The following is a 25,873-nucleotide window of genomic DNA, read 5'->3' as shown; positions in this document are numbered from 1 at the left end:
CTTGACCAGCATAAGCAGTACTTAGCAACAACTAAACCATCAGCGTGTTATCAGCATTCTTCTCCTACTAAATCCAAACCACAGCACTGTGCCTGCTACTAGGAAGAAAACTAACTCTATCCCAGCCGAAACCAGGACACCTTCCCGGGCACTCTCTGTGCCAGGGCATGGCGTGCTCCCTCCCCAGCGCCCTCGGTCTCGATCCCCTCTGTGCGGGGGGTGCGGCTCCGGAGGGTCCTGCTGTCTGCAGCGGGGCTCAGCGCCCTCCGGGGAGACGGAAGCATCCTGTCGAGCCACAGGGGATGTAAACCTAGCTGAAAGAAATACAAGTATACCAGATAAATTATTTAGAAAATACCTATAAAATTAATTTAGCAAGTGGCACAAAGTCACTCCTTTCTTTTTTTTTCCGTGTACCAAAATCCGTCTTCCCTCCTACCAGCTTCTGGCTGCAGCTATATCGTGAGTTAGGTGTTCGCCTCCTCCATCAACAGCTTCCCTCCTCCCCCTCACCATTTTGCTAAAGAGCAGAGAGACGTTCTGCTGTCCTTCTCTTCAGTCCTGACTGTTACCCACAGCTTCTAAGGAGCCGGAGAGGGCAGTAATAGAACCGGTTAATTTTCACTTTTCTTCTTGCTGCGGCGCAGAGCGTGGCAGCGCTGCAGAGGCGGTGGGCTGGGGCTGGCCTGAGCGCAGCACGTGTGCTGTCGTATCCCCGAGTGAACTTTTCTCTGACTGGCATGGGTAGCGAAGCACCCGCTTGGCTCTGCACGTGTGGGCGTTTTCTGGGGGGCAATAACTGGTATCGAGGAGGGCGGCATCGTTTTTACTGCTGTCGTTACCCATCGAATCTAGACTAGAGCTCACGTTGGTGTGTCCGACTGCACTGCAATTATGTCTTCATTTTCTGTGCGGATAGAAGAATGCAACCGTTCAGCATTTTATGCTTGGTTTGTGTCTGCAGGGTAATTTTCTTCTCCCGTTTTCAAACATTCCTTCCCCCCCTGTATTTTGCAATATTTTTGCATTTATCAAGGAAGAATTTCTGCTTAAGTGTAATTTAAGTTTTATCTTAAGGACCACATTTACATGCAGTGTACATTTGCTTTGTAACTTTTCAGTGAGACTTGAATTAGTGATTCTTTGTCCCAAACAAAATGTAAAAGAAATGATGTAGTTCTAGTGATACAAAAGGGGAAAAAAATGAAGGGCAGAACAGTGTAAATACATTATTAAGTTAACCAGCATAAATATTTAGTTGTATTAAATGAAAATTATCAATATGATTTTGAAAGGTTGGACAGAGCTTTAAATAGAATAGATTCTTAAAGTCATATCTTACTGATTTTAGCACAATAAATAAATATATCCTTTAAAAAAAACAAGGGAGTGAACCTTTGAATTTTAAACACTCTGGATATATGGTATATATTCATGGCAGGACTTTTTAATAACTAATGCAATCTAAGAGAAGCAAGTGGTTAATTGGCTGGCAACAATTCTGACTCCGTTTCTCCTCATATCAGTCTACATCTTAAATATATTAAATAATGTGTGGGGACAGTGGGGACATATAGTCAAACAGTTTGCACATCGGGACTGCTGCTGTCTGAATTACTGTGCCACGTGCATGGTAGCTTAAGAAGAGTAGCCTCTTTGGCTGCCCATCCAAATCATTATAAAATCACATTTGCCATCATTTACGCTACTTCAGTGGCACATGTCTTTGGCATCTGACCAAGCAATTTTCTATTCCAGTCTCACTAAGCAAAAATCATTCTGCATTAGTCTCTGCAGCTCAGTATCCATCAATTGTCTAACCTTGCAGATATAATAACAATAATAATAAACCCCACAAAAACTCAAGCCACTGACCACCGAGACTTTTCTTAATGAGGAATTGAATGAATCTTGTTTTGTTTGAACATTTATTTCTTAAAACTATTTCTGTCAATCTTTAATTATTTAAAACATAATAATAGCAATGTGTTCCATAACAAAAAAGGGAGGCGCTCTTAGACTAGATCAGATAATTTGGTTCCAAAAAAGTAGATAGGACTTAAAAGCAAAAATAATAGTGTTCAGGCATCTGAAAGAAAAACACCGTTTATTCTTGGAGTACTTAAGGAACAATAATAAAGCCAGTAATATTGAACCGAGAACAGTATATAATATAGTGTTTGAAAATACAATATTCTCCAGAATTCAAGAGCTTTATCTCATTTCTGAATGCATCTTCCTGTTCTTAATTTCTGTGTCTTTATTGGCTGGATTACTTAGAGCTAAGATAATGTCTGTGAAGGACTTCCGACACAAAATAGCCCTATGTGAATGTTATGCATTATTAATAAAAACTCAGATAACTCTCTAAAACAAGATGCTCCTAAAGCATTTAACATTTAATCAGCAAAATTTATCTGATGTTCTGCTTTTTGAAAAGCATTAAGGAAAAAAAAAAATCAAATAGCTGCAGGAATGAAGGATGCATGTGAACGCCTGACCTTTCATTATTACATACCCAGTGCCCTAACCTGAAAGTAAAAATGCCAGTGCCATACAGTTTATGAATAGCAGCTGCAATGGTTTCTAATGCTTCAGTACAAATGAAAATGAAGCATAGAAGATTATGGTTAATTTGTCGCATAATAAAAATATCTTTAAGATTTTCTTACGTTTAGTGATCTTTCCTCCTCTTTAGTATGTAACTCCCATAGATCTCTTTTGCAATCTTATTTATACAAGCATTCCTCCTCTACAGTTTCTGACATCTTCAACTGCCTTTTATTTCACTCCCTTATTTCCAGTTTGAAATGTGACTTTAGAGTACGTGATTTCCTTGTTTCTCAGCAAGGAACAAGAAATTTATACCAGTGTTTATTTTAATTTATTGCTGTAATTATTTATTCAAAGTGTTTGGCATTAGATAATGCATTTTATTGAATTACTCCTTTTATTGATCTCTTAAATTCCATTCTATCTAGATTGACCGAACTTCACTGTGCAAATGCTGCACCAGCATATACAGTAAATCTTCTCTCTGTCTAAAGTATGTCCACCTGTGACAAAGATCAGAGTGGGGGAGACTGCTGGGACAGTAGAAGCACTAATGAAGCAATATTTGCATTATGTTAATACCAGTATATCAGCTGCCTAGCTTTTGTCAAGACTGGGTAGGCAAGGAAGAACTCCCTTAGAGGCAGGGTTTCGTTGCAGAAGGCAGCGGCGTCGCTTTGCCTGCTGCCAGAAGTTGCTGTGACCATCACAGCGACTGTACTTCCCTTCTCATCCTTTCATGTCATTGTGGCCATAGGCAGCCAATTGTCAGTCCAACTTTGGTTTCGTGGTTTGTGGTAGCAGAGCCGCACCTTGCTTGTTCAATCACCAGTGCAGTTTTAACCCGGCCACGGAGTTACATTTCTGTGAAATTAGTCATTAGACGTGCCATGAAGTTTTTGTTGACTTCTGTGCTAACTTTATGGCATTTGCTGAATGAAAGACAATACCTGAGCCTGTATAAAATCCGTTTTATTGAAGTTTCTGAGCATGCTGGTACTGACAGACACTGTTCACACACTGCTCCAGAGCTATGCAGCGCACGGCCACAGATTTTTCAATCCAGTACTGGAGGCCAGATTTCATGTATTGTCAAACCGTCACCATAGCTGCTGGTCTTTTGCTACTGATTTTTTCCCTGATACTGTGTGACTATTCAAAGAATTATTTTTCTTTTATTCTTTTTTCCCCAGTGACAAGATGTCCTCATCCAAAGCATGCTGCTCTGCCACTTAAAATGAAGAGAAGTAGCCCAGCATTGATGAAATCAAAACTTTCACTTCCCATGGGGCATGAGAGGTCTGCTGCAGCCAGACTAGAGAAAAAAAATATTAAGTAAAGGGATGATTGTTACTTTCTAATAGAGTGTCAGCAAAACCAGGCATTAAAAATAAATGATTAGAAGAGGGAACTTCTTTCCAGGCATTAAAAATAAATGATTAGAAGAGGGAATTTCTTTCCTAAGTGAAAATTTATGTTGTGTCTCTGAAAGAAAAAAATTAAGAAACCAACAAGGCTTCATTATGTGAATAGAAGAGTTACATTTGCCTCTGAAACATCCTTTTCAGTTGCTAGATCATATTGTTCATCCCTCTTTTGCACTGAGATGAGTGAATGGAATAACACCAATTTTCAGGCTTTGGAAAGTTACCTCATCATTTCCTTCAGTCCTTTAAGCTTCATTATTTTGTCTGTTTCCACCATTGAAGTAAAAGTTCAAGTGGCTATGTGACTGCATCAAGATGTCTAAGCAACTGCTGGAAATTCAGTAGAGCACAAGAAATTCTCTCTTAATCTAATTCAGATAACGTAGAGGAACATGTAGGACCTGTACAGAAAAGCACTCAAGGTGTTGTAGTCCTTTTCTTTCCCTCTCCCAGGTAAATGAATTCCGAATCCAGTTTGAAAATCCAGAGGTATTTACAAAAATTTAGAAAATTAGAAGAATGTTCTAATTACATTTAGCATTTTTTAAATTAGATTTTGCTGTGACCACATATGCAACTGTAACAAAGTCATGATGTATCCATTTTTGAAGGCTGAAGTTAAGAAATGACAGAGTAATCAGAATAGATTTCATAATCATTGCTAGGTCTCTGGTGGCTGCACCAGAGAATTGGTTCACGCCACTGTTTCAAAGCATAATCTTTCATGTCAGCATTGGGTTGGATTTTGTGGAACAGTTAGAATTTGCCATGTTCTGCATTTTGTTCTGCAGCCTCGGTGTTTTAGTACAGCCCAGGTTCCTGGAAGTCCTCAGTAAGTATGTTAGCACAAAAGATAAGTGATCCCAAGTTAACTACATGAGTTTAATATACCTGAGTAGTGTGTGCGGTGAGGGCAGCCGTTGCATGCCTGCCGGCTTCTGCACATGGATGGGCAGCTGCAGAATGGGGAAACGGAATTGCACTGAACTCACTTAGAAACCCTGTCTGAAAGGGCTTGCTCAAAATGCCCACAGAAATGCCATTTAAAAGTCATTTTGGTCTTGATGGAAACAACATAGTCTGACAAATAAGAAAAATCTTCAGGAGGGCAGAACTGCCCTCTTCATGGTGAGACCACCCTGTTCTGTAAATATTTTACTCTGATAGTACTGTATGATAGCTCCATAGCACCCTTCCTAAAGATGTCTCATCAACAGACAACCTGGGGCTGGCTTATATTGCACTTTGTTCATTACACTTTGAGAATCAACTTTTCCTCAGAGCTTCTGACGCTTTGGCAGTTAATGATAGGAAAACTAATGCTGAAATGTTGGCCTGAATGAGTGACCTGAGAGACCAATATTATCCCACTTTATCTGTCTTTGAGCCTTTAAAACTAATGTGCAGAAAGTCTAATTAGAAGAGGACAGCTGAACAATTAATTAATAGGGGAGTAAGCGCTACATTTTTCTCCTTGGCAGTATGGCATCTTCATGCAGCGTGAAGTAATTTATGCTGTGATCATGTGGCAGTAGCATGCTAACAGTCGGACTTGGTGAAAGTCTCGGTCCCTCGGTTAATACATGTGTGCCCATCTGGCTCTCAGTTTTTACACTGGCCAAAACAAGCAAATACTGATTCTGTTGGAGTAGACAACTCCAGTGTCAGTAACTCCTAATATGTCCTCTACTCCATCTTGAGGCTGAGGGAGACCGTGATGGATCTGTGTAAGTGGGAAAATGGTTGCTTAAGGAAGGTGACCCAGTCAATGTAGAACTTTCTGCATATTGCTGCTACTAAGAGTTGCACTCCAGAATTAATTGAAGGCCAATGTAGTAAGAAGGCGTTGGTAAGACACTGTCTGGTAGAGGACGACAGGTAACATTACTCAGCAGCTAGATAGCAGTGTAACGCTGCTGTTGATATTCAGGAAGCCTTGCCAAGAAACTCTTGTATAGCGCGCACAAGTATTTACTGTTTGACTAACATTTTGGTAACACAGTTACAAAAGACTATAGCCTTAAAGTTGAGAATATAAGCAACTGGACAACTTTGGGTATTTGTGGAGAGGAGGATTATTTTGGCTAGAGGTAAATACAGGTCCTCAAAAAGCACTGAAATTCAAGAACAATTTCTTTATAGGGCTCACCTTGCCACAGTGCTAATAAAGGAGAAAACAGAGTGAATTTGGTCCATGTGAAAGCTTGACAGATGGACAGCCTTAGAGAATGGGAGGCTTTTTTATTCTCAAAGCCTTTACTACAGAGGCATCTGAAATGGCATCTCCTGTATGAAAGCCTGCCAGCGTGCCACAGCCCTGATCTGAAGGGACCACTTCTATCAGAGGAAGCGAGCGTAATTCAGCCTGCAGACACGCTCGCTTCTTTGCCCCTTACGGAGACTGCCAACAAGGGTTCCAATTAGTGCCAGCTGCAGACTGTGACAATTTTAAAGATTGACTTTCACACCATGCCAGACCTTTAAAAGAAAGAAGAAGAACATTTATATAAAACGCAATTTGCTTTGACAGTAATTTTCTGTATGCTATTATTGAAGTTATTTATGTTCGAATCAGAGTATCTTTTCTCTCAGCTGTGTTTCTGCTGCTGTTTGATCCTGCAGTGCAGTAATAATCCTGTGCTTAGTTCTTTTATAATTCATGTGGCAGTGGTCATTTCAAGCATCCGTTACTTGCACCATTTTTAGGGCTCAGACATTCAAACAGGAATCCTGTAAAATTCCCAGATTCTTGTGCAGATTGCTTCTGCCGCTGCAAGTCCTCACATATTTCATGGCAGACTTAAACTTTAAGGACCTTGTGAAGCAGCAGGGCTATTCAAATGAACTGGGGTTCAGGAGTTCACAAGTTGAAGCTGCTTGGATGTCAAGAGTATGTCAGTGTATTGACAGTGAGGCTAAGGGCAGGTAATACCATTAACAGTGGTGGAAGAAGCAGCCACTAGCTTTCCAAATATGAGTGTGATCCCTCTGCCTTCTGATATCAGGGATTCCAATGCACCCTCCCTATCTCCAAAAATAAGACCTGAACACCAGGGTCTTGTTTGCTGTGCTCTGTCATCCCAGGAAAAAAACAGCATCTGACCTGATGCTCCCATTCATCTCGTAGGCTGTTCCTCATGTGTCCGTGCCCAGAGCAAGACCTCAGCCTCATGTCCCATCTCCTCTATCCATAGACCATGCAACCTTACTCCTGCTCCCCAAACTGGGACCCCACACCTCACCTTTGTGGTAGTGTACCTTATTTCATGAGCCTCTTGCTACATTTCTTGCCTGCTGCGCTCCTGCAACTGTCTTCTGAGATGGAGCTGGGGAAGTAATGCCATGTGTAGCATACTCTGCCTTGCCTGTGTAGCATGATGGCAGGATAGCCCATATCTAGGTGTGTACAGGATCTCTGAGACTTCCCGGGGGTCAGTGCAGCCAGCTGGACAGGCAGAGACTGAAATCCTACTGCCACCCTTCAGGCAGCTCTTGTGCCATATATTGGAAACCTCCTGAGCAGGTATATTTTTCTGTGTTCCTCTAAAAATTGTCTGGAAAATACCCTCCTCCTAGGCTTGGAGAGGTCAGATTTTTCAGCTGCTGCTAAAACCACATTCATCTATGGGTAGATGTAATCAAGAGGAGAGAAGCGATCTGCCCACAGTAGCATGGCTTCCAACCTAGTTTAATCTATTGTACTTCTCAGTTAGAAGCTACTGAGTCACGGAAACATTGCCTGTAGTTCGTGTGCTGCAGTGTTGCCTTTGGAAACAGAGCGGGAAGAGCCCCACACACCATGGCTCTTGCTGGAGAAGTTCTCCAGTGCAGAGGAGCTGGACTGTTTGGGCTTTTAGCTTCTGTGTTCATGTTTGCACAGCGCTGCTTCTCCTGTGACAAAAATAGCCTTAGGGAAAGGCGTAATCTTAAAGCCTCTCTCCCCCTGTCCCTCTACATTGTTTCATGAGTGTCAACAAATACTGAGTTTGTCTGCTAGCTTATCAAGGTTCCCCTAGTCCACTCAGGCAGGTTGGCATCATTGCAGGACCTGGAGGCACGCTGTGGGTGGCTGCATGGTAACAGCGGAGGGTGAGGCAACCCTGGGGTAAGATGGGTCTACTCTGTCCCACCGAGGTCCCTCCAGAAGATGTCTCCAGCCTGGAAATAAATTTAGGCATATGTCTGGGGCAAACTGTTCTTTTCCACAGGAACTGTTGCTCATGATAAAAGTCTGGAGAGTTGAAATTTGGAGCTTCCCTAGGTGAAGATAACTACTGTAGAACAGGTTTTATGTAAAAACGTATATACAGCTCAAATCAAAATGATCCTTTTGAAATAATTTGAAATGTACTACAATGGAGTGACTTTGCAAACTCTTTGTTGGTTATTACTGCTTCAATCTTCACAATAATGAAAGACATTCAAATGCTGAATTTTTCTCTAGCCTAGATGCTAGAATTTGAAGATGAGTTCCACTTTCCTTAGCTTTGAATAGGGCATTTGAGGTAACCTGTTACATTTTGTAGTTACTTTTTGACCCACTGATTTCCATTTCCTTACTTCAAAAATGTAGTGTGAAGCATACTGCAAATCATGGCATCACACTCCATAACTGTGAAATTCAGACCTTTCTCATCAATAGCAAGACCCAAAGTGAAACAGAGGATCCTGAAATGGCAGAGAACAAAGCACTTCAAACCAAGAGTTTCAGAATTTGATGTTTGGTGTGAGTGAAACAGAGATAAGTTATGGTTAAGAGAAAGACTTTTCTTAATTACATTCCCTGTAGATGATACTATTTATTATATGTCAATTCCTAATTTGTTCATCTTCACTGGGAGAGAAACCTAGTACTCCTCTAGTATGTAAAATTGCTGAAAGCTTTTAAATTAGCATAAACAATAATTTTCCATTCTCAGGTCTTAACAATGAGTACAGGTAATATATATACTTTCCTTTTGTTCATATGCTATATTTGCTGCATACAAAGAACAGAGCCACTTATTCCATATGGCTCAGATACTGGGATCCCCCCGCCACAGCCCTCATCTGCCCTCGCATCCCTTCCTCGATTCCAGCTAGAAGGAAGCAGAAGAGGGACAGTGATTTCCAGCCACAAGTTCACAGATAAAGTCAATCGCTGGCATTGTAGCTGAATGTTAACACCTCATGTAGCCTGAGGTGCATGATACTTAGTAATACAACTTTAACCTTTATAATGCTCAGTAATTTGATTCTCGAACCATCTATATCCTCTCCTTGTTACAGCCTAAGTAGCTGTAAGGAGTAGGGAGAATGGACAAATATAATCGCCACGCGAGGCACAGGGAAGGACAGAGAGATGAATCACAGAAATTCCCATTGCAGTTTTCAGACTTTAGCCTTGTTCTCACCACTTGATTCTAATGTCAGGAAATGAAAAAAAAAAAAAAAATGATGATATTTTATTGTGGTGTTGGTCTTAGCTGGTCAGATGGCAAAGCACCCAAAAAGGCCACAGCTGTTGTCCAAGCTTGGAGTTGCAGATGTTTGGTCTTGAGTGACTCTAAAAAAGTATGTAGATTTAAAAAAGAAGCAATTAGGTTGTGGCTAAGTGAGTATAAAAGGTATTCAAATACCTGTAATATGTACGGGGTTTTTTTTCTCCTTACATTCTTAGAGGTGGAAAGACATTTCAGGGGGAAAGTAAGACTGCAATTGCTTTTTTAGCCTTTGCCACTGTCTTTCAGAAGTTGTTTAAAAAAATTAGCACACATTTGAGTGTGGTGATGTACCTAGTTTATGTAATCTAATCTAAACTGTTTATATGTTCTGCTGTCACACATGGACATACGTATGTACACATACATTTAAGCTATAAAACTTACAGATCACAGTACGCGGTCAGTGGTTCCATTGTTTTTCCATTACTGTGATATATACAATACTGTATGATTGACAGTCTCCAGTGCTGTGCAAGAGTTATCATTTAGATATATAGGATTTGCTAACAGTATTCGAAGTAGAAAGTGATGTGCTGTGGTATGGAGTTTTGTCATCATGAGTTGAGGTTTTAAAACGAGCAGTGGAGTCATGACTAAGTACTGCAGCTCAAAAAGCTGCTGATTAAATGTTTATTTCTCTTGTAACTGTGCTGTGCTTTGTATGTAGCATGTGTTTTATAGAAAATGTTTTCTCTTATGATGACGGACTGTATGTCATGCTTGATACCTGCTTTGTGCACATGTAACCTGCTTGGGTCCACGTACTCCAAATGGCCTGATTATAGCCTCAAATGTTGAACGAATGGTCCAGGGTCCAGCAACCTTCCAATGCAAGTGATTATCCTGTAAGAAAGTCTTGTCCCCAAAATAAATCTTTTGACCTCTTGGTTTAAAAAAGCTCTTGTTAGTCTAGATGAATCTTGCCTACACTGGCGCCTGGACAGGTTTGATCCAAGAATAATGAAGAGCTAAAAAACATTTTCAGGAGCCGCTGATTTTCTTTTTTTAAAGGCAACTCTCTAAGGTAGCTGGACCACAGGATGCAGGGGTGGTAGTAGTCTATTGTTGCACGAGAAACATAAATTAGTGGGTTGAAAGTAATTGAAGAGGTCAGTTGGGCATGGAGTAGTTATCCCAGGGCTGCAGTTTATCCCATAGCTAACAACTGTGGGCTTTTTGTCTCTACTCGTGACAAATTGGATAGATGTGGATAGCATAGATGTGACTGTGAGATTCTTGAAATAAATTACATCTCTTATCATGCATTCTCAGATTCCCAAAAATATGGTAGGTAGAATAGAAAAAAGTAGAGGGAATCCTGTTAGCCAAAAGAGAATGGAGGTTGCTTTTTTTTTTTTTTTTACATTATAAGCTATAAACTCTTTTAGAATAACAATGGAGAATAATAAAGACTAATTGTGGAGATTTCCAAAACTGTAGCTTACAGACCTTAAGAATGAACTGTACATTTTCAGAAATATGAACACTGTAAATAAAGGCTGTTTCATGATTGAATAAATAATTTCTGGAGTTTAACTTTGGAACATGTTTTATTGAAATGAAAAATAATTGTGGGAAATTCATTAAAGTAGTTATAATTATATCTAAAGGGGATAAAATTATGCTGTTTCGTGGCAGAATATTTCATTTTCACCACATGTAGCTCCTCATTAATCCTTTTTAACTTTCTAACTCAATTTTATTTCTGTTTTTCCAAGCACGGATAAGCAACCAAAGCCTTCAATCCCTCTTTTTGAAAAATCTACCTATACTCCTTTAGTGTAATGATAGAAATACCTAATAAGAGGAGTAGAAGTTGAAGCTTAAAAGATTTTTCTTTAGTTAGGGGCTATTTGGTCAGACCTTGCCCCTTGCATGACTGATGGCTTTGACAGAAGTAGAACTTGCTATCCCAGTTGGCCTTCAGAGATGTGCTGGCTTCATCAAGTATAGCCTGACTTTCCAGACCAATTTTCTGACCAGGCGTTCAGTCTCTCCTCTGTTTTCTTTGCTTTTTGGCTTTTTAAGTTGCGTATCAGTGGTGTGAATATGCATATTAGGTGACACTGTATAATACCAATACAGCGCGATTAATTTTAGTTAGTTCTGCTGAACAGGTCAGGCATGCCAAATCAGTTGCGCTTCAGTTAGCCAGGCAATAAATCACATAAATAAACAATTAATTGTGTTTGAAAGTAGTAAAACCAACAGAAAATCAACTCCATCTCAACAAAATGGCAACTGACCTTTTCTTAGCTAATATTGCCCTCAGCAGACATCAATGTCGTACAAAAGATATTGACTCTGATTGGCTTCTCTTCCTTCTTCTTTCCCTTCACCCTTACTTTTCCCCAGTTATCCACCACCACCACCAACTGCCCACCAATAGTCAAAATATACATTTGTCATTTGTCCAGACCACTTGATCATATCAAGATTCCCAATAATTTCTTCTCTTTACCCTCTAAGTCAGTTAGGTTTTTTTAGAGCTGCTTATATGTTTTCCATTTACTAGTTTCATCCTAAAGAAGAGTTGTTTAATTTTAAAGAAAAACCTTTCTTTAGCAATCTTGTAAAAACGTAAAAATTCTAACAGGGTTATTCACCAAATGTTAATCTTTTTCCACCTATTTAAAAAGGTCAGCTAGAGGGGGGCCAAATTTTGTCCTCATTTTTGTTTTGAAAACGCTGCTGTCTTCAGACAAATTTGGCATTTAGTGTACAAGAGCTAGATGGTATAAAAAGTGACTTGCATTTGTAAAGTGGGTGAAAGAACTTCATAGTCATTAGATGCCGAACTGATAGGATTAATCAAATGTTATTCCATTCTTGCTGGAGAAAACGGTTATTGCAGCATGCAGGTCTCTCTGATAAAGCAAATATTTCGTAGTATAAACTGTAAAGTTAAGTCAATTCAATTTATTAGATTGGAAAAAACCTTACTTTTTTAATATCCATTGTTATGTTGGCATATTATTAATCTCTAATTCTCTGCTATGTGATTGTAATAAACATTTGGCCATATTACTGCAGTTTTCTTCATTAAAAAGAAAAGCTGTTTATCTGTAGTGAATAAAAGTATGAATTTTTACTTGATTTTACTTTTTTTTTCCTTTTTATAGAAGCTGCAAAGAATCAATCCTCCTTACTGTTGTTCAACCTTACCCTGTAAGTATCATCGCTGTTTTCTGAATTAGTTTCCTAGCAACATAGCAGCTTTTTTTTTCTGCCTATATTCTGTCTGTGTCTCTACCTTATCTGTGCAATAAAAAGAAAGAAGTGAGATAAGGGCTGTGTCTCTTAAAGGTGATGTTTAAGACTGCGTTACTGCGTCCTGCACTCAAAGACTGCATTAGCAAGTTAAATAATAACAGTATCTTTAAACTCACACCAGGAAGATAGGTAGAGCAGGACGCTGAGTTCTGCTTCAATTTCTGATCTGTTGTAGCTCCTGGTTTTTATTTGATTCTGCCTCGGTCCCACAGAGTTACGCTGCTGTATCAAACCAGCTGTACCTTATGCAAGGCAGGGCTCTGCCTGCATCTCCAGCGCAGGGCGTGTGGAGGTGAGGGGAGAGAAGAGACAGGCGATTGCGTGAGGCTGGCTTGAAAGGACTGAGAGAAACCACAGCCCAACTCGGAGCTGGCTGATGCGACGTGCCTTTGCATCTCACTCAGCAGTTTGTGGGAGCGGGTTCAGGACCTGTCAGTGCAAACCCATCTCCCATGAAACAGGAGAGAAGCCAAGCCAGGGGAGGAGGCACGTCTCCCTCTTCCCATATATCCATGCACGGCCGTGCATACCTCGCAGGCTGCTGAGGGGCCTCAGCCATGCATCAGGAGTGATTTCAGATTCCAACAGGTCCATTCAGCTCCCCGCTGGCTAGCCTGATACACAACAGTTTTGATTAACAAGGGATAATTGCATCCTTTTCACCCAAGAATAAGAGATGAGATGGATTTGACACAAAGATGTGAAAACAAGATTACCTGATGAAGCTGCGAAAGTATACATCTTGCAAAGGCAACTTGGCCACTGCTAGGTGGCTTCATACTACTCGTTAGCCTTTCTGGCTAGTTTAGAGGTGGTCATGTAGTTGTGCTGGTCCTGTACCATTTCTAGAAGCCAGTCTGCACAGCAACTAAATTGTGGGGAAAAAGGACATATTCCACGGCAAAACCAGGCAGGGGCTGCTGCGCTGCAGGAAGACCAGTGGCAGGAAGGTGAGCTGGGATCTGGTCGACATCAGACACCTGAAATGAAAAGGCAGGGATGATCTGACTACATAAAGAAACCTAACCACCTTTAAAGCCTGCTGGATTACAGCCAGTGGTTTTGATCACAGGGATGTGTATAATATGGGGGAAAAGAAATCCGCACGCACTTGCCTTTTTTTATGCAGTTTGCCTTAGTTCATCCATTGACAGGCTTCATTCTTTTCTTTAAATGTCAGGTGAAGAAAGGGCTTTAGTGTCGGTATACATAGCCCTTAAAGTACTATGTGTCTGCGAGGTGCTGTGCCTGTTATCCCTGTGCTGCTGGTACGAGAGCAAGCCTGTGTACACTGAACGTAAGGGAAGCTGAAACCCAAATGAACTGTGCACTCCATGTTCAATGGGAGACCTTACAGCACAGGTACGGTCCTCCTCCAGCCTTTGACCTGGAGAAGAAGGAAGGTCACGATCTGGTATCTTCCCAGTTCTTCGGGTCAAAGCCCTGTTTGAGGCCTGACAAGGCAGAATCTGCTCCTCTCATTACATAGCACCAAAAGCTAATCAATAACTGAACTACCTCTCGATGTCACTGAGCTAGGAATGGCACTGAAACACTTTGCTGTCCTGCCAGCCATTTGGGCTGATCTGCCCATCTTATACGTCTATTTGTGTTGCCCCATTCTGGCATGTCTGTCAGACTCCCCCAGCTCTACCTCACCAGACAAAGCACAAGTGTTTTTGGGGGCTGTGGACGTTTTATCTCATGTAGGCATGAAGATTGTCTTTCCAAGAATGTCTACAGAGCAGTCAGAAGATGCGATTGATGTATGCATATCGGTGCTAGCTTTAATTGACCCATTTTTATCCGAAAGTCAGGATGCTTCAATGGCATGAGCTTAGTTGGGAAAGCCTCAACTGCAGGACTGTTGCACCCTGCAGATCTCCTCTGGTTTGGGCGCTCTTATTGTACCTCCCTACCTGTCCAGACCAGGGTCTTGTTGATTCATAGCATCCTTCCCTTACTGCTTTCAAGCCCAAGTTTTCCTGCAGTGGAAACGAAGGTGTGTGTAGGGATGGGGAGCAGTTGGGATGCTGCCAGCGTGTGCAGCCAAGTTTGAGCCCTGAAGCACTGCAGGGTCCCTCAGTTTGTGCAAACCCTGGGCTGTGAAGTCTCCTGGGGACTCCTGAGTTGCCTTGAACCTCTGGCCCATGCTGGCCCTCGTACTGCCACAATGTTACTGTCAGTAGTGCCTGAGCCTGTTAGGTGACATCCCTCTCAGCTCTGCCATCCTGGGTGTTGCTGCACTCCGGCTGTGTACCTGTCCTGGTCTTCTGTGCAGGGGGTCCTCTGGCAAATACATTTTGTCTTACAGTTTGGAAACATTATTTATGTCTTCAAACATTATGGTGCACACGTGCTTTCCCCTTTTCTTTAATTTTGCCTCCTCCATTTTTACTATTTTGCCAATAAAACTGGAAAGATGAAGTAGAAACCAGACAAAAGAAAAGTAAGAGCTTTTAAATAACGACTGAACTTCTTCCCCATTCTTGGCAGAAATACACCTTTACAAACATTTAATCGATCTCTCTTCTTGATGGTGAACCTTTTTCTTTCTATGATTGCATGAAAAATATCTGCCAAGATGGATTACAAGAGTGCTGTTTCTTAATTATTTTTATTTGCGCTATTTAGAGTGTGTTTTGTTTTCATGCTTTCAAGTAACCATCCTTTATGATTGCAGGTGAAAGTAGATGTAATCTAGATTTATAGTACTCTGTAGTTCACTTAGTACTTTTTGAAAGCTCTTGCGGATCATTTCTGCTTAAGTGCATTCAGTTTTGTTTAATGCTTAAAGTCATTAAAATTTCATTTTAATTATGACCAAAGCATTAGGCTATCTTTTTCTTTCCATCAAACTACAAATCTCTGCTAGGGTCATATCACCCCTGCTCATAAGGAGGTCACTGAACAGGTAAAGCAGCTGAAGCAGTTCAAAGTTTTGATTTCTGGAAGTATGGCATTTGATTATAATTTCTGACCATTTTATTCTGTAAATGGACTATCATTCTGATTGTTGCTTTATTAAGTTTTAAGCATTACTCAAATCAGATAACTTGCCTGTTTTGATATCTGTTCTGATTTTATGTGTAGAGATCATTTGATAGGTTGCTTTCATGATTAATCTCTTAAACTCCTTGGATGTAGCCCAGGCCCAACTGAGATCTATGGCAATTTTGCTGGGTGTAAGTTCTGCAGTGGGAAAAAGATAAAATCTGTTTCTGTTTGAAATAGATGCTTCTTGTTATAACACAGTAGTATGTCTGAGACACAACGTTTGCAGAAAAACTGTGATAAATAACACTTATTTATGGATCATAATGATTGTGGCAACAATCTTATTGAGAGTCTCACAGTATTTTTCATGCTGCTTTGCCTTCTGGAGTCATGTAACAGCAGCAGCTACCATCTCCAGACTTGTGGTTGTAAAGAAGGATATAAAAAAGAAACAGGTTTGTCACAAAGACTTCAAATTTTAAAGTGAAAAAGACTACCAAGGTGTCATTTTATAAATCATTTGGAAGTCAGACATGAGCATTTTGATCAAGATGATTTTTGACTCCTTAAAGTTGTGAAGTTGGTGTAGAAATTATGGCTTTTTTTTTTTTTTTTTGAATGTGTACATTTTTTGCAGTCATCCTGAGGACCTTTTCCATTGCGTAACTTTCTCATCAGCTTTTTGGTGTGGTCAGATCCATACATAGCTTTAATTCTACACAGGAGAGGATCATGGTGTGGTTAATGACAAACTTGCCATCACTGCGTTGCCTTTTGGAAGTGCTGGCTGGCCCATGACCATTGTCCAACCACTCTTTGCTGTTTGAAGCAGCCTCCTCTCATGTCAGACCTGTGCTGCCAGCCTTTCTTCTTCCATCTGTGTGTGGTGCAAATCCCAGTGAGCACTGCTGCTCCTGACCTTTCTTCCTGGAGGTCTGCTCTTAGGCTATATGGATTTTTCTGGAGTGTAGTTGTAAAAAATGCATGATCTTTTCAGCAGTGAAGACTCTGAGAAAATTCAGCGTGAACTTCCATGTTAATTCTTTCAGCAAAGTAGAAAAGAGCCCCTCCCCCCTTCACCCTGTCCACCATTTTCTCCTTGTAGTTCTGCCCACCCCCAGCTGCCATTAGGTCTTTTTTCCTTCTTCATTAGCCTTTTCTCCCATCTCAGGTGCATTATCATTCATATAGTCCTTCATGTGTTCATTTTAGCCTGGGTTTGTATGGGGTGAAGGTTTGTTTCATTCCCAAAGGTCCTCATCCTTGCGGAGTTGTGGGACTGAAAGTAGTACAGCATGGCTGATTTTTTTTGTACTTTTCTGCACTTGATTAAGAGCAGTCACCTATGTATGAGAGGTAATCATGAACATAAAGGAGTAATCCATGAATGTAAAGGGCTGAACTCTGGAGAGGCAGAATCCCAACAGGCCAGTGGAGGGGATTTTATGGAGGATCTCCACATATAATAAATGCAGGGATAGATGGCTCAGGCCCATCTAGTCACAAGATGAGCTGCAATGTCTGCACGTTCCACAAAGTCTGAAGCTGACCTGTGGTTTTGCTCATGGTTTTGGGGACAATCACTAGGCTGTCGTGTACTGTAGATGGAATGGATTGGATTTTCTCAATGCCTTCATTAAAGTAAGGTTTGGCTATTCCCCACCTTACAGGTACATCCTATACATGTATGGGACTAATGATCAGACTGTGATTACCATCTAAAAATAGTAAAATATAATTGTCTATGATAGATCACCAACTTTAAAGAGAGAACCCAAATCTGACCATGATTTCAGCAATTAAATTTGTGCCAAGAGTTTAACAAAGAAATACTCCTGATTATGATCTGTCAGTGCCCTGTGGTTATAACAAATTACTGCATAGTAAAACTTCTCCACATTATTGCTCCGTGTCCCTACCTGCTCTTCTGCAATGCTCTTGTGAGCCAGTGTAGTTGTTCAGCCTTGCTCACAGCTATGAATGGCAGTATTTAGTTTGCCTTTGGGCATTACGTACTGTTCCACTTAATAAATTTAATTCTTCCTCTTATTCACATTTTATTTGCTTGCTAAATTTTGTCTCATATAATTGCCTTTAGGGACGGACCAAAAAGTCAACACACTTTTGCCATCGTGCAATTTTTCCTTATTTCCTAACAAAGATAGTATTTCATATTAAACTAATGACTAATTTTAAGTAACAAACTTAGAATTGATTGCATATATACAATTTGTGGCTATTGAAAACTTCAGTATTTCTGTCAGATTTTGACACTCATTGTCACAAAGCAGGTTTTCTTTTCACCTTGTGACTGTCCCATACTGCCGCCTTATTTCATTTCTTTATGGCAGCTCAGTACTACACTATCCTCTTCTAAATGCTAAATGCTTCTTTTTCTTGAGCATGAGTAAAGGTTTTGTTGTTGCAGCATGTCTGCTGGGAAGAGCACTCAAAGGGGCTTTTGCAGCAAATAGACACCATTTCACTTGGAATGTCCCCTAAATTACAGTTTACCTTCAAAAGTGGACCAAGATCTAGACATTCTTATTTTCATCGAAAAAGAGTTTCCCTCAAAATGAAGGATATTGTTTTTAAGAGCTATCTGAAAATGACCTGCTATTGTGCTGCTGACAAAAATAGGATCTAATTTTGTAATGTCCAGAAAATGAGAAAAATAACATTTTCCAGAAAGCCTCCTCTTGTTATAGCAATCTCTCATGTTTTGACCCTGCTGATGGGATGCCCATTGATTGCAGTCCCTAGTAACTAGGATTCAAAGGAGGGTCTCAGTCTTCACTGTCATTTCCTGCAAGCAAATCTCTATGCAATGCTTCATTTCTCTTGTTAGCAGGTAGTCTTGAAAAGATCAGCTGAATTTTTACTGAGTTCTGTGTAAGCACGTAAAAATTATTTAAATTCCTGATAAATTTGAGCTCTTAACAGCAGACAGTGCTTAGGTCACGCAGTGTGAAGTTTGTGGGGTTTTTGAAGTATTTTGGCTCTTTGTTAAACTATGTCCTCTCATTTTGCAAAAGTCACTCTAATTAAGCTGTTTTTATCTGTGACGATGCAAATACTTTACTTGCAGTGTTAAATGTTCTGCATTAGTGTAAACACCTCCTACTTAAGGTCATTAACAGAGGATAATGGCTTCCATTTGACTAGAAGACAGAGTAGCAGAAACAAATGAACCTGGCACTCTGAGAATCATTAATTGATAGCATTCTTCACCTACAAACCTGAAGACATTAAAATAGAATAGAGCAGCACATCATCTTGCTGAGGCTTTGTTAGAAAAGCAAGCTTCGACAATCAAACCCAACTGTTTTCCTAGGTGTTTGCCCCACTCTCCTGAAACAGTTCCTTTCTCAAAGAGAAAATGTCAAGCGCCAAGTTGATGCAGAGGTAGAAACAATGAGATTGTGCAATTAAATGCAAAAGCTGTGCTATTACTCAAACCTTTAACCAGCAGAGAACATTCCCCCAAATACCTGGCGCAGCTGGTCTAGTTTTTCTTACACCCCTGGTTTATAGTTTGAAGCTTTTTAGAAAGCAATCCGCTTCCAGGCTCACCCAGGGTGTCTGGCAAGGGGCCACGCTGCAACAGCAGAAGTGGGAAGGGAGGGAAGCCCCATGTTTTATGGCAGACCACAGTGTGCTCCCCTGGCTGTGCAATATGTACATTAAACCCTACATCCCAGAGGGGTTCTTGGGAACTCACATATGTTCGAATCTTTCAGTCATGTTGGACTCCCCTCTGACATTTTTGCAATAACATAATTTAAGCGTTTATGCCCCCCGCAAGTGACTTTTGAGGTTGGAGAGAGGAAACGAGAGAGGTTGTAGAGAGTGACAGAGCCACATAGCGGTTTGCCGGATTTGTTCTATGGGAATAACCTTGCCAGAATTAGGAAGAAAATTTGGCAGTCTGCCTGCAAAGAGAGGCCAGACCAGTGACTCATCTGCAATAAGAGCAAGCAACTGTAATAAGGTTCTTCCAGCAAGAAGAGTAAGTGAAAGCCACTCTTGTCCCGTTGCCCTTACAAGGGAGAGCCAGTAGCCTACTCCTAATAGCTGTGCTGCCCCATAGCAGTGGGAATCAACAGGTTGCAGTCCATTACTTGGTTGCCATATAGACTATCCCCCTTACACACTGCAGAAAGGGACTATGTGGAGAGGAGGGAAATTAGAAAAGGCATGTGTAGAATTATTATATTAATCATGGTATTACTGTATACTATGTCTTTCTAGGAATTCATCTCTAGAGTACAATATGTTAGCATGCTTCTTCAGCGTTTCCATGTTCTCCCTCCTTGCTGAAGAACTGGTTTTGGTCCCCTTCCCTGAGACATTAACTTTCTTTTTTTTTAACTTTTTTTCTTTCTTTCTTTTTGGTGGTTGTTTCAAATCTTCTCGGGGACCTTCTGCATTTTTCAGCACTGGCTTTGGAAGCTGAGCTTGGTTTGATCATGGGGTTGAATTTTCTGTCATTTACTGTTATTGATTAAAAAGATGTATGGTGATAGCTGCTAGAGAAGAGGTAAGAAAGAATGAACTGTAAAAGTGAAGAAGCATTCATTTTTATTTCTTGGTTCTATTTTGTGCTCCAGGAATTATTGGATGACTCTGATATTTCCTGGGAGAATGTGGCATCTTTCATTCCTTGTTCACGGGTTGATACTGAGCCTGTGGTAATAGTTACCATGTTTTCTATGTGATAGTAAATCAGTGGCATACAGAAATGAGCTAGAGACTTCTTCCTGCTAGTTACTAGAAACAAGGCCTCTGCATCACAAGAAAATAACTTTAAGCAGTTTCAGCAGAGATCAGAGACAACAAGAGCACGTGGCCTTGGACTACTCCATCATTCCTGCAGATTGTTAGTTGAGTCAAAATTTGAGTGATAGTGACAAGACCTCCTGTGTTTACAAGGACTGCTGTCATGCTGCATTGATAATAGGAAATTATTCCAGGATCATCATCACTGATGCCTGCACTAATTTCTCACAGGCAAAGCAACAGGAGTTAGTCTTTTCAGGATCCAAAACTAGTAAGGCCACTTCTCAGGAATTAGAATAAGATTCTGAAAAAATCTTAATTCACATTTTACTGAAACAAATGGACCAAAATCTGGCCTGAAGGAGCCCAGTGATTTTCAGCCAAAACCAGAATTTCTTCTGTTGCCTATTATCACTGTTACGGAGTTAGGCAATGCCAGAAGCACTGTGTTTGTAACTGACCTGAGAATAAAATTGCCTTGCTTCTGCTGCTGAAAATGGAAATCCCATTCACTGTGAATATTTAATTTGTTACTAAAAATGGGTTGTTAGTCAGACTCCTCAAATGGAAAGCGAATTTTTTTCCAAGGCTGCACACTTGGTCACAGGTGAAAACGTTGAATAATGTACTAGGTAAAAGTAAGTTAGGACCCAGAAGAAAATTAGGAATGTTTCTAGACTTCTAATCCATGAAGTCCCACAAAGCGATCTACCGAAGGCAAGCCTTGCACAGGGTTTGTGCAGGGGATATGTTCAGGGGAGGCCTGCTGGCCTGCAGGTGCCTTTTGGTGGTTCTAACCGGTGTTTTGAAGTGGACTAACACAGTGAGATGCCACTGCACGTGGAGAGCTCTCAGACACTTTTTTGGCAAAGGTTGTGTGTATATCTGTATCTAGTGGATCATAGATTATGCAAAAATTTTCCATTCAGTGTTTGAAGGGTCACTGGCTGGTCACTGGTCGGTGTCCGTTCATGCAAACAAGTTTGGCTGACAGCAGTCATTGTGGAAGCCCTACAAGGAATTTGTATGTACACCGAGAGCCCTTCACATCGCTGCAGTCTGACAGTGGCTAACTTTCAGTATGTGCAGTATGCATCAGTGATTCCATATATGTATGTACATAAGTATTATCTCAGGAAGCATTATGGTTTGACTGTATTCCCATTCTTCAGTGAATGGTATGCAACATGTTGCCGTATACATGGAGTTCCCAGTGTGTGAGAAATGGGAAATAACTGAAAAAGGAAAGATATGTTTTAACTTGAAATTTTGTGATATATCTTGTCATCATTTTTCCTTCCAGTCTCCTAAATCAGCTTTTATTAGTGCTGCAAAAAAGGCAAGATTGAAGTCCAATCCTGTCAAAGTGCGCTTCTCAGAAGAAGTAATTATCAATGGCCAGGTGTCGGTGAGTATTCAACTATTTAACCTCAGGAAGGAGTGAGCATTTCATCCAAAGGTACGCCTCAGGGCTGGAAAGTGAGGGAATTAAATGGTAGGAACAGTGGTGATAGGCTTGCAAAGGGCAGGGTTTTTCTGTTTCTGAAGTTTTTGAAAGATCTGGTTTTAAAGTCCGTTGGGCCCATAATATTGCAAAAAATTTGTCCCTTCTTAAAATGAAATTAAAATGCTAGTGAATGCATTTTGTGGTGATAGCACATATATGCCTGTCTTTATAGTCTTGATAATGCTTGCTTGGGTTTTTTTTCAGAGCAATTTTGTAGTAGGAAAACCCATAAACTCAAGAGAAGTACCATGTCAGGAAAACAGATTAGCATTACCTTACAGACCTTTTTAAAATTCATTTTATCTACTTAAACTTGTTGTTTCCGGCTTCTCCCTTTGAGAGGCACTGAACTCCTTAAGCATGAACTCCTGGCTCATTTTCATAATTTGCCAGAACATCGTTCCATACTGATGTCTTTATCCATCTCTCTTCCAAACATAAATTGATACTGCATTTTGTCAAAAGCAATTTCTGCTTTTTAAAAACAAAAAAAAAAGCTTTGTTTCCCTTCCTTTTCCTGTTTATTTTACTATCCTTGTTATGAATTGTCACAATTAAGTAGCAATGTTATATGTTACTCTTTTTAAATGATGACAGATATTAGCACTTAATAGCCAGCTATAAAGAGAATGTAAAACATCTTGATTGTAATTCTTACTAATGAATCTGGAGTTCCCGTTTTGTGGATTGAAGACACTAAATGGCTCACTATATTCAGCAAAACAGTAAGGCATTTTTCTGTTTTATTGAAAATGTTTCAACTTTAGAGGTAGCATTTAGTGTCAGAAAGATAGTATTTAGGGAAAGAAAATACTCCCAGCCAGACATAAAATGTATGTGAACAGTTATATTTTTCCAGGAAAGAGACCTATAGAGTGCAGCTGTAACGAACATGGTTAGACACTTGCAGGGCCTTCCTAATTCTGCTTTCAGTTTGAGCCAACACGCTCGTTTTCGGTTGTTACCTTTCCATCTGAATGATGTCCTCCTTTATAGAACAACATTTAGATTTCCCTCGTTACATGTTGTAATCTGATTCATTAATTTACTTGGCAGGAAACAGTTAAGGACAATTCACTTCTTTTCATGCCAAATGTTCTGAAGGTGTATCTTGAAAATGGACAAACCAAATCTTTCCGGTTTGACTGCAGCACTTCAATAAAGGTAGGCTAGATATGCCTTTGTATGCAATGCCAAGAATGCCAGTTAACTCTTTTTAAGACCTTCAGTAATCATAATTTACTTGGAATACTTTAAGAACAAAATTACTAGTGTGTTCTGTTGGGACTCATAGTTCAGAAATAACGGGGTTTTGGTCCATTTTGCTGCTACAAACATATTGTATTGTCAATGAAGAAAAAAGTACAAGTGATCATTTTAATGTGCCTGGAGCACAATTAAAATTTTGTGGTCCTATCGTTTTGATATGCTGCCAAATACTAGCATGATTTGTCAGCAGAACTCAGGAGCTAAGAAGATTAAGATGTTGGTTGCTAATTGAATATCATCTAGCTTGTCATCCAATGAACTTGGGATGGGATATTTTAGGGTTATGCTGGTGATAAATTGCTTGTCTCAGTGTAATGCCCTCTATGCTTTCCATAACACATTTCATGTAGAGAAATAAGGAGGTGAAGCCCTGGCACTCAACTGAGGCTGCTAGGGAGTGTCTGTGACACTGTTCCACGTAGGTTCCTAAACCAGAGGCGTCATCGCTGTCTGTCTGTGAGTGCCATGGAGTAGCGTAGTAAGCAGCACAACTAGCACTGTTGGGCATGCTGCTAGTCTCTCAAGCATTTTTGTTTGGGTGAGCTAGTTTTAACACAGATTGGTTGCCAAATCTAGTTCACTGCATGGTAGCGTGCATGCTTGCGACACTGAGACAAGAGATGCATGGGTGGGAATGATCAGTGAAGGCTGGGGATGCAAATTTCAACTGCACTGCCAGCTTTTGCTGGTTTTAAGGGATTGTAATGCTATGCATATTTGAAGAAAGGCTGCTTTTCGCTCACTGTGATTCAGCAATATGCTCAATCAGTTAAAACCGCAAGGAGAGTGATTTGCTAAGGTAAACAAGGGGAAATTTACTCCAGTCTGAAGGCAAAACAAATACTGGAGTTACACTTAAAAATGGGCTGCAATATCTGTTTATAGTTCATATATATGCTTTAGGCATAAATTGAGTGCAGGTAATGGATCCAAGCCTCCACTCTACATCCATGGGGTACTGAATACCTTCAGTCCTTTTGAGAATTTGGTTGGGTGAAGAATTAGGAGACATGTTTCAAGTAGCTAGTGAGGTCTCCATACCCTTCTAAGGCCTATGAGCCCACTTTCCAGTATTTTCTTTTATGAGCATAAAACCAACCAACCTGTTCCAGGATATTTTGCCTCTGAAGACCAGTCTTTGGCCATCACATTACATTAGTTTTCAGTAGTTCTGTCATGGGTGTGTCATGTACTGTAAGACCATATATCTAATCTGAAGTAATTTGCAAAGATACCCACGTGGGCTCAGCGACCTAGCTGTATTGAGGTTGTAAGCCTGCTTTGACCTTAGTCATTCTGACTTTTTCTAGGCATAACTTCCTTTGCATCTAATTCAGGCATTTATGTATTCCATAGCCTGCACAGCTATACATTACATATTCTTGCATGTATGTATGTGTATATTCCTCATTGTGGACAGGTGGGTGTGGATTGCTGCTTCTCTTCCTACACTGAGGTGAAGTAGACGAGCCACAGTTGAGTCAAGGCAAATGCATTTTTTTTCCACCCCTAGCAGTCCAGTAACTCACCACTTAACAACGAGGGTGCAACCAGTGTCTTACCTGCAGTCCTCGCTTTCCTTATTGCTGGGAGGCAGCACCTGGGATGACTCTAAGTTATCAGATGAGAGGATAGGCTAGCAAAAAAATTGGTTCAGTAATTGAGTGCCTATGTGCCTTAGCATCATATTTTAAAAGGTCCAAGACAGCTAGCGGAAAACAGTGCAATTATTACCCTCTCTTAAAAACTTATATTTAATATCATGTCTCTTCATGTTATTGTTATGCCCCTTGTCTTTGAGCATAGTTTAGGAGTATAAATAAAAGTAGATTTAATGTGTAAGCAATAAATTTCCCATTAGTCAGAATAGTATAATATTAACCTCCATTCTTTAGACTAGTTGCTTGCAATCCTTTAATACTGTCTTATATTCTTTACATTGTACAGAGTTGTCCCCATCCTCCTACATACATTTTTCATCCTTCTACCAGTTTGAGGTTGATTTTTCATAAAGACACTGTAATTGATCAATTACTTTTCCTAAACTGTGTTAAAACACTCGGATTACAATTCATCATGATCTTAGCAAGTCCTATCCATCTGGATACTTGTGTATATCTAAAAAATCTTTTGGATGGACAGAAATGTTTTAATCCTTTCACCAACATAATGTGAAACTTATTTTAAATGATGGGTTATTATAGATTTCTTTTTCCTACTACATTCACTAAAGCAAAAGATACGTTGCCAGATGATACCAATACTCTGCATATATTTACAAAGCGTTATACGAAAGTAAAGCTGGGATTGGTTGAATGGTTTTGTGAGGAGGTTTGCTTAGCTGTTATTTTAGAAAAAATTGTTCTTGAATTAATTACTCTTAGACATAATTCAATATGAAAAAAAAATTTAACAGTCTCTGAAAATGGGGTTTATACTATATATTAACATGGTCCCTGAATTTAGAGCTATTGTTCTGCACAGGTATCATTGTCGTTGGCTTTTCTGTCAGCATTTGAAACTCAAAAATGTCCATCAAACACAAGTATCAAGAAGTGGACTTCAAAAAAAAACCCCTTGCCATA

General features: G+C 40.2%; 1 protein-coding gene across 1 annotated transcript in view; it reads left to right on the top strand.

The window, feature by feature from the left end:
* The window catches only part of FRMPD4 (FERM and PDZ domain containing 4), a 113,174-nt gene that overhangs the window by 68,572 nt on the left and 18,729 nt on the right, over positions 1 to 25,873 (top strand). The window contains 3 exon segments of the mRNA XM_075719884.1: positions 12,586 to 12,631; positions 21,816 to 21,920; positions 23,076 to 23,183. Coding sequence (XP_075575999.1) covers positions 12,586 to 12,631; positions 21,816 to 21,920; positions 23,076 to 23,183 — 259 coding nt within the window.

This window comes from Pelecanus crispus, chromosome 1 (assembly GCF_030463565.1).
Source record: "Pelecanus crispus isolate bPelCri1 chromosome 1, bPelCri1.pri, whole genome shotgun sequence".
In the NCBI taxonomy this organism is placed as follows: Eukaryota; Metazoa; Chordata; class Aves; order Pelecaniformes; family Pelecanidae; genus Pelecanus; species Pelecanus crispus.
The sequence above is the reverse complement of the archived record's forward strand: the minus strand, read 5'-3'. Positions and strand labels throughout refer to the sequence as shown.